Raw genomic sequence first — 10,000 nt, 5'->3', positions numbered from 1 at the left:
AGGACCCATTGCGATTACTTGTTAATAACAAAGAGGGCAAAATTTTCTTAACACTGTTGAGGCACCTCGAAAAACAGACAGCTAAGCGGAGTTAAAACACTTGTTCGCTCGGAAGCAAAACAACTAACAAACAGACAAGCAAGTCAACTTGTTCTTTGCGTCCAAAACGAGTATAGATGATTGTTATTTACATCCACTCGAGAGGAAAATACGAGTTTCATTCGTGAACAACTGTAACAACGATTAAACCAAATGTTAAGCTTCAATTTATTTTATTCACCTGTGCTGTAGAGGTTTTTACCACTTGTAAATACGCATCCGTAAACATAGCAAACGGTTTGTCCAAAGAAATCCACCAAATTTGAGCTACTTGTTCCTCCCGTCAATGGCAAATTGTTCTGTGACCTTTTTTGTTGAGCTGCAAGATGTCGTGGTAAACTGAAAGCCCTTGACGAAAGGAATCATTTTGTTTTTCAACCACACAATCCCGCTACGCTGGGCGCCATGCAAGTCGATCCAAGTTTTAAGCTTTTCATGAAAAAAATCTTTTGCCCTTCTTCTTGTCACTCGAAAATTCAAATTCAGATCATCTTTTAAAGTTAGTTCTTAATCTTTATGCCTTTTCGGCGAATGCAGCGCGAATTAAAAGACAAACTTCGATGAAGACGAAGTTGTTTTGCTCAAACAGAAGAAACCAACTTAATGTGGAAGACGTACGTTCAGCCAATCAGGTGCGAGAATTTTTGGCGCTCGACCAATCGTGAGCGAGTAATTTTGCCCTCTTCTCAAGCAAAATTAAGAAAAAATACCCTCTTCATTGACCAATCAGCAATCAGTAATTTTGCCCTCTTTGTTATTAACTCTGTAAACAGTCCTAATCGCTACTCTGCTAGATTAGCTATTTGCGGGCTAGCGTTTTTTGTATTAATTTGGCATTGACTTAATAATAAACTTGAACTTGACCTTGAAAAAAAAAAGTTTATCCTTAACTTTTCAGATGCGTCCATTATAGCATCAGCTCAAAGTAGCGCTTCAGTTCCTTGTTCGGGTGGATCAGGTGGACTTATCAGACTCAGAGCTCAAAAGGTATCTGAAAGTGAAAGGTGGTGATGTACGTCTACTTCGTAAACTAACACCGTGACATCGTGACATCTTCCGTCACATCGTGCTTACTGCATTATGCTAATTTAATAGGGACATCAGTCACATTATCACCTGTCACCTGAGAAGAAGCTTGATTTTTCCGGTACCAAGTGTTTGGTAAACATGTTGCGAAATCTGAAGAAAAATGATGGATTTAAGCTGAAAAATAATCACATCTAACTCGTTCCTCAAGAGGCAGAGCATTTTTGATTTGTGGAAATCTGTTTCAAAACGGTCCGTTTATTGTTCAAAAACTCGAATTAGAATTTGAAATCATTCATGGACGAGAGGTTTACGCGAAGGGTAATCCTAGTTCTGTTGATAGTAATGGTAATGGTAATGAATTTATACAGCGCATTTTTTATTTACATATTCAAATGCGCTCTATATAGAGCGAGATCGGACATCAGCACTTTCAAAGCTATTTAGTCTGTAATACTTCCAAAGTGCCATTTTGTCATCGATCATACTTAAAACATTAGTTATGTAATCAATACGATCATAAAACCCGACACCACGTATGATTCAGAAAAATTGGCGCGGAGGATTCTAAAAAAAAAAGGGGGGGGAGGGGGGGGGGGGAGCGAAGGAAATCGGGAAGGTACGTGATGCCGTTATCATCCGTATATCTACATCTAGTAACTCTTCGTCTATAATTTTACTTTTCTTGCAGCATGCTTAGAAACAGGGCTTAGAAACAAGTTTTGGAACGTTCTTTATTGCTTGATAAATAATGGTAATTGAACTGATTGGAGTGCAATTTGGTCAGAAGTATGATTTCACCAAATGCCAAGCGAGCTTTCGCGCGAAAACAGATCTTCACACGTGAAAAGATCACTGTTGCTATGGTTACATATAAAAACACGCCTTTCGATGCCTTTCGTGAAATGATTTAGTATTTCATTGGTGTTTATATCATAAATAGAATATTACATGGCCGCTTCGAGATACGAAATTTCTCTTCTCGTGTTGAAAAATATTTCACTAGTTCGCTGGGCTCATTCGTGAAGAGAAATTTCGTATCTCCGCGCGGCCATGTAATATCCTTTATATATTACATCCATTTAGAAATAAAACAATAATGATCTAATCACTAAAATACAGTACTGGTCAATATTTCATTGATCTATTTGGGAACAGAAGTTGCAAAAATTGCCATACAATGGTTTTCTTTGTCTTTCATTATCCTGCAATTTGATTGGTTACTTTAAACAAGTCTTGAAATGTGATTGGTTGTTTTGTTTTAGTGTTCCTTTCTTATCGGCTGGGGAAATAGTGCGATTTAGAGCAAAAAATAGTGCGATTTGGGAATAAATCGCACTGCTGACAGCCAATCAGATTGCAAGGATCTGGATCACCAGATTTCTAAATCGATGTAATAAAATCGCGAATATGACAAACGATTCGAGTAAGTTCGTCATTGCTATAATCGCTCTAACCCAAGCAGTTTTGCTTGCTGATGATTTAGTTCTTACTTCCCACACTGAGGATGTACTCCAACGAGTAATGGACAGCCTGGACAGGGCTTGTGATCTTTTCACAATCAAAATCAGTGTCAATAAGACAGAAGTAATAGATCAAGGGACAGACATACCTGTTCCCCCAGTCATCCAACTGAACGGAAGTAGTCTAAATGCAGTCGACAAGTTTGCCTACCTAGGTCTACACTTAGCAGTACCCGTCTCTTAACGAGAAACTGAATGCCAGGTTAGGCAATGCGGCACCTGCTTTTGGGAATCTTAGTAACAAAAGACCCTAGGAAACAGAAAACTCACAACTAAGACTAAGGCTAAGGACGCTTTCCATTCGACGGAACTGACCGGCCAGACCGGGCATTTGGAAGGACTAACTCTACAATGCTTTCAAATTAACACACCCCGACGATGATATATACTTCTCCAGAAGAATGCAAAGGATTACCATGCAAGTGTTCCTTCAAATTGCTCCAATTTCTTTGCAACTTGATGGGTCAGGTCTATTCGAAAAAGGCCATTTACAATTTTGAAAAACGATATTTGGAAGTACAAAGCGTCAAATAGGGCAAGTAGAGCCGAACTGATCATAGATATCAACAAAAAGATCCTCAATTACTTAAGCTATCTACAACATGAAGGTGACAGCTCAATAGCAAAACAATCTCTACAAATGTGAACTGAGCTTTACACTAATGGTCAAAATAGGTTTTACTCAAATGTAATGAATATATCTGATTATTTCAATCTATATTATTTTAATTACAATTCATTGAATGACAGCAAGATCAGTCAAGCAACTCGTAGATCATATGAAAAAGAAATATGTCTCTTATTGGAAGCTGACGCTTCAGCACTCACGTAAACTGAGCTTTTATCACTCCATCAAAAAGAACTACAGCCCCTCTGCTTACCTACATTCAACACGAAAAAATCCCGCTTAAGAAGTACTCTCGTAAAACGCAGAATAGGTTGCTACAAGCTACGTGTTGAAACACTGAGGTAGGTATGACAAAATCCCTGTCCATGAAAAAATATGTTCCTCCTGTGGTGGTAATAAAATTGAGGACGAAACCCATCTCTTACTTACTAAATTGGAAGAGAGATTCCTCGATAAGAGATACATTCCTTTTCAAAATTGAAAGAACATTTGATGATATACGAAAATTATCACAGGAAAATTCGATGTACCCTGATAACTAAATTACTGTAATTTTCATGCTTAAACTTTCGACGCCTTTGCAATGCTGTATTGTTATAGTCATGCAAATAAAGGTCACTGTTGTTGTTGGCCTAATATTCACAAATGATTGCGTGTGACACTTGACCAAACTGCAATTTTAAAAGACCGAAATTTCAAAGCCCATGATGCCGAGTTCATTACTGGGTTGCCATAGGCAATCCAGTTAGATAAGGCGTTTGTTTGTTAGTTTTCTTTTTGTTTCCGTGTCATGAAAAGTAAAAAAAGCAAGGTGACACACCCTAACACCAACTTGGTGCGGCCAACACATCACGCATGCGCACAACCATTTCACCCGGTCAATTAGCAGCCATGGACAGCTGTTTTGGCCTTTCGGGCCTCATCAGCATGGCGTAGCTAACATACTAGGAGGGTGTGTTTACCCCCCATCAATCGGCAGCTTCACATGCCATACATGTGGTAAGCTGGGTTGGGAACAGCCAAACTGTTCTCCCACAGCAAGCGTGTGGGAAGGTGGATCACATTAAGAGATCGGTGTGTCACGTAATAAAAAACAACAAAAGCGAGGTGACACAAGCTAACAGCAACCCGGTTTACAACCCAGTGTGGCCAACACATCACGCATGCGAACAGCCATTTCACCCGGTCAATTAGCAGCCATGGACAGATGTTTCGGCCTTTTGGGCCTCATCAGCATGGCGTAGCTAACATACCAGGTGGGTATGTTTAGTATCACCTTGCTTTTATCGTTGTTTTTAATTTACGTGACACACCGATCTCTTAATGTGATCCACCTTCTCACACGCTTGCCATGGGAAAACAGTTTTGCTGTTCTCAACCCAGCTTACTGCATGTATGGCGTGCAGCTGCCACTTAAAGGGGTGCTAAACACACCCGCCTGGTATGTTAGCTACGCCATGCTGATGAGGCCCAAACGGCCGAAACAGCTGTTCATGGCTGTTAATTGACCGGGTGACCGAGTGTCATGAAAAGTCTTGCCTGTCACTCCCCTGCTAAGTGGTGTCTTTGTGCATAGAGTCTTCAGTGCGTATTTGTTAGGTTTGAGGGGGCTGGGGTAATGCGTAGATTTCTCTGGTGCACACAGGAGAACATTTAATTATTAACCTGCAATGGCACCGAAAGTCATTGTAACGCGAATGGCGTTTTAGTGCATCTTTAAACAAAATATACTCTATGGTGAGCAAGGGTGCTCGAATCCCCCATCTGGGGCTCGGATTTTTCCGAGTTCCCGGTGGGCTCAATTGTAACACCTTTCATTTACACCCTTTTAATAAGTCGCGGCGCCATTTTGAATATTAAATTTATGACGTCATTCGCGGAAAGATTACAGGTGGGTCAACAAACATGGCCGACGCCGAACCAGCCGTTTGTTCGTGCAAAGAGGTAATTCTTGAGATGTTCTTCAAACGATCTGTGGTTTCAATTTACTTCTTTTACGTGTAAGCTTTATCCAAGCGTTGTTGAGCGTCTAACTAAATTTCTTTCAGCTATCGTGCGAAGATATTCCTGGCTCACTAATAGAACTTACAGAGGTTGGAAAACGCAAGAAGAACGAGTTAAAGTTCTGGCTTGACTGTAGAAACGGTGAGCTTTATTTACGTCAAATATATTTTTTGTAGCGATCACGTCCTTTAATGAACCAAGATTCATCTTTATTCCCGGGCTTTATACCAAAACATGTTATTTATTTCCTGGAGGTAGTACAAACAATTTAGATTGTGCTGTTCGTGTTATATATAGTTTATATTCTCAATGAAATGTTTCGTGTATTTTTAGGGTAAGACAAAACTTGAATAAGAGTCTCCCTCTAGTTGATCCTGATCCAGGGAAATGCTACACACGTGCAAAGAAAGCAAAGTGCGTTTTGTGTTGTGCTGAGGACATACAGAATACTTCAGAACTCCAACAGCCCAAGGAACAAGTTGCATCTATTGAGGGAAACTGGAGCACTGAGACTTCAGTTCTCCCCAAGCAGTTTTCTTTCATAAACATTGTAGAGCATGCTAAAAAAAGTGGAAGGAATGCTCAAAGTTATGTTGAAAAGCCTCTTGAAAAGGGTTACAAGTTTTTCTTTGAGAATTATCCATTTGGTGTATTATGCCTGTTGAATGGCAGTGAAGTACATGTTAAGGGGAAGTGTTACAGATCTCAGAGAAAGAGTGATAGGCCTCATGATGTTATGGTTATACTATCACTAGCTGGAAATGTAAACAAAGCTACAGTAGGTGTTCTTGTGCAGCAGGGGAAAATGGTTACTGCAACCACACTATGGGCCTATTATATCTTATTGACCATATAATCAAGTTAAAGGCTCCTACTTTCCCCAAAGTTGGAACATGCACAGAAAACCCTCAACAGTGGCACAAACCTAGGACCAAGGGTATTCATCCGGAACCTATCATGGGATATAACATCATTAACCTCAAGTACAGGGGAAAATGTTCAGAGGGATTGAAGTGTACTTTGTATGAAGCCAGACAGCCTAGTGTACAAAATAATGAAGGGGCAACTCAGCTGTTTGATACCCTTAAGCAAATAAGTCCTTCCCTGGGATTCTGTACAGTATTTGCCCAGAAGCCACCAACAGTTCCAACTAAACTGAAGGGTTGCATGGTTCCATCTGGCAGTGTGTTAAGTTATCAGCTATCTAGGACAGAAGGAAACTTTAATGTAATTACCAATTTTCCTGCCCTGCAAAGACCTAGAACTATTGATGAGTCCTTCCCTGACCTTCCCCTTGCCAGTAATGTACCAGTTGTGGCATTACAAATGCCTCTAACTAATGAAGAGGATCAGTTTATTGACAAACTAAAAGTTTCTAATCCTTCTATAACTGAACAAGAAACCAGAGGGCAAAATAACAACCCATTATGGTTCCAAATCAGGAAGTACAGGTTGACAAGCAGCAATTTTGGTCTAGTATGCAAACGAAAACTTAACTTATCCCAAACCAAATTTGTCCAGAATACTGTTTTGTCTCAGAAAGATCTTTCCAATGTATCGGCTGTTAAATATGGTATATCAAACGAATCAAAAGCAGCAGAACGGTATGCAGAATACATGAAAGCAAGTGGTAACTATGTTCAAGTCTTAGCATGTGGTGTTGTTATTTCAAACACCATGCCATGGCTAGCTGCTTCACCAGACAGAAAGGTGATAGACAAGGAATTTGGTTATGGACTAGTGGAGATAAAGTGTCCTTTCACTTTAAGAAACTTGACACCTGAAGAAGCTTGTGCTGACCCAAATTTTTATTGTCACCTTGTCAATAGTAAACCTGAACTTAACAAGGACCATCCTTATTATTACCAAGTACAAGGTCAGCTTGGTCTCACTGGATTGAAATGGTGTGACTTTGTGGTGTTTTTCCAGGAAGGTCTTATTATACAGCGCATAAAGTTTGATGAGTTGTTTTGGAAGTCTATGATTGACAAATTGACGAAGTTCTACCAACAACATGTAATGCTTGAAGCCATTAAGCAGCAGTAACAACATAGAGGCTCATTTGGGAGTAGCAGTCTAGTACCCTAAGTAGTGTTTTTTGTTACACTAAATGTTATTTTTAATGTTCATTATTTTCACTGTTAATTACAATAAATGTTACAAATGAATAAATGTTATCAGCTCATTTATGAGGATAGACAGATTTTGTGACCTAGTGTTGAACTTCAAGATAAGAATAAAGTATGATTTAAATATTTGTTGTTACCATGAAGTCAAATTAAACACATTGCTTCCTCTCTGTTGCTAACCTTTAAGGTCACAGCAACAGTCATAGGCATTCAGTGTAATTACCTATAGAAAGCTAACAAGCTAAGCATGATGTAAAAGAGATGTAAGCTATGACAATTCAAGAAATAATAGGGTTTTGGAACAGAGTTAATAATCCACACACTGTCCATATCTGATTGATAGAACCGGCCAAGGATATTGGAATGATCTGATCAAATATATGAAAATTTTTAATTTTGTTTATGGTTCTCTCCACGTGAATTCTTTCAGCTGCTATTTGTTGTGTCTGCAGAACATCATTAGCAGGCATTCGGTCTTGCATTTGCAAAAATGGAGGTATATTTAACGTGACACCAATTGGATCAAGCAAATCTTGGATGTCAAATCCTTTGTCAGCCATTAGACTGTCACCAGCTTGAAATGGCATGTTAAGAATACCACAACGTTCAGTAATTTCCCGGTCTGATATTGAACCAGTATACAGTTGAGACAGGAATGTTATGCTGCCACTTGGTGAGATTCCCACAAGTCCCTTTAATGTATTTGCACTCTTGTAGTTTGAGTATGTCTGAGATTTCAACACAAGTGAGGAAGGCATTTCAACTTTTATCTCGGTGCAATCAATGATAACCCTGGTTTCTTTGTATTTGGACTTGAATGACTCTGGCATTTTCTCCAAAATTACCTCTTTGCTTGGCCAAATGCTTAACGATCCAAGTCTTAAATATAGGAAATTGGCCCACGAAATAACGATGTTACTGACAGTTCCAATAGAGATGTTAAATCTATAAGCGAGGTCACGTTCAAAAAGTCCAATCCTCACTCTGCAAAGGAACAGAAAAAATTGATTTGTGGGAGTCAGTTTTCTGGGCCGTCCAATTTTTCTAACTGGAGTAGAATTTACGTCAGGCCTTGATTCATTTCGCGTGTACACCAAATTTTCACCATTGGCACCTGGATTAACATAAGTCAACACTGCATTGTAGACTTGACGATTTGGAAACCCAGTGTAAAAGCAGATATCAGCGTCTTCAATGTTTTCAATGCAGAACTCCATCTCACGCACAGTTTGTTCGAGCTGTTCAATCTTCGTGTTACCGGTTTTTAACTTTTCAGTTAACGATAAAATATGTGCTTTTAGTTTGGCTAATTCAGTTTCTGTCTCTTTCATGCCATCTATGGCAGCCACCGTCGAGTCAACACAATCTTTAATCGGTTCAGCTTCAAATGCTGTCAGACTTTCATCACTGGTCTTCCTTTTTCTACAACTTACTTCACTTGATCTAAGCTGAAACTTATTTAACTTCCTTTCTTTTGGTGGTTTAGAAGTGAGGTATGGTTTGTGCTCTCAACACTGGAAGACAGATGGAACAGTACCAGGCTTTAAGTACCAACGACCACTAAATCCTGATCTTTCTAAATCGTTATCTTTAAAGTGAAGAGAACAAACAACCGTGTGTTGCTGGACCTAGAAAAGATAGCAGGTGTCATGGCGGTTAGTCGAAATAAAATGTATGTACAGTTACGTACTTTTACAGAAATCGAGTACATACCTTAAACCCTGACTTTTCCTCTCTTCTTATTCGTTGAAGCCATAATTTCTTCAGTTCTGGTGCGCTTGGTATCTTGTGATAAGTCACATTCCTCTTGCGGCTGTGGTCGAATATATCCCCATAGGAATTACACAAAGGAACGGCACAATTGCGACCATTTGAGCCTAACAAAAAGGTTATCTTCTCAGTTTTATCTCAGGTAATATTTATAAGGTGCTATGAAAAAATACTGACCTTTCTTGAACTCTTCTATCGACGATGACATTTGATGTCGAGCGATCAAACATGATCCAACGTAATGAAATCAGCGCAAAAGATGACAGATTACTTTCCGCGAATGACGTCATAAATTTAATATTCAAAATGGCGCCACGACTTATTAAAAGGGTGTATAGAGCTCAAGAATGGAACGTCGATTGGATAAACAAGACAGGCGGTGAAAAATGAATATCTGGAATCTTAAAAGCGACCGGTAATAGACTTCGACGACAATCTATCGCCCGTCAAGCCGAAATCAAAATGAGCTATATTTCTAATATTTTACTAAGTGCGCTGTTATGTAGAACACTGAAACCAAATGCAAAATTCTCTGGTAACTTATGGGTTCAACAAAGACAGAGAACGAATCGAACACCTTAAGTGGATCTGTGATCTCTGTTGTCTGGCGTTTGTATTATTTTATTTGTACTCAACTCTGCACAGTCTTCAGGTAAAAAGATAATTGGAAATATGACAGCCAAGAATTATTTGAAAGAAAGAGTTTCGAAGCAAGCAACCGTGGACAATTTTCCTGTCGGTGTACGTTGGATCAGTGGCTTGATCTGATCGGCGTTATTTCAAGTTGAGAAACTAAATATTTTAAGCAAGAGCCGATACAA

The 10,000-nt window shown here is 39.2% G+C and overlaps 1 protein-coding gene across 3 annotated transcripts in view; it reads left to right on the top strand.

The window, feature by feature from the left end:
* LOC137998263 (uncharacterized) overlaps positions 1-10,000 on the top strand; it is an 87,876-nt gene that overhangs the window by 26,396 nt on the left and 51,480 nt on the right. For all 3 annotated transcript variants that reach the window (XM_068844600.1, XM_068844599.1, XM_068844598.1), the window contains exon 7: positions 998-1,086. In XM_068844600.1, the coding sequence (XP_068700701.1) occupies positions 998-1,086 (89 nt within the window). The remainder of the gene's footprint in view (positions 1-997; positions 1,087-10,000) is intronic.

Source organism: Montipora foliosa, chromosome 1 (genome assembly GCF_036669935.1).
Source record: "Montipora foliosa isolate CH-2021 chromosome 1, ASM3666993v2, whole genome shotgun sequence".
NCBI classification, from domain to species: Eukaryota; Metazoa; Cnidaria; class Anthozoa; order Scleractinia; family Acroporidae; genus Montipora; species Montipora foliosa.
The sequence above is the reverse complement of the archived record's forward strand: the minus strand, read 5'-3'. Positions and strand labels throughout refer to the sequence as shown.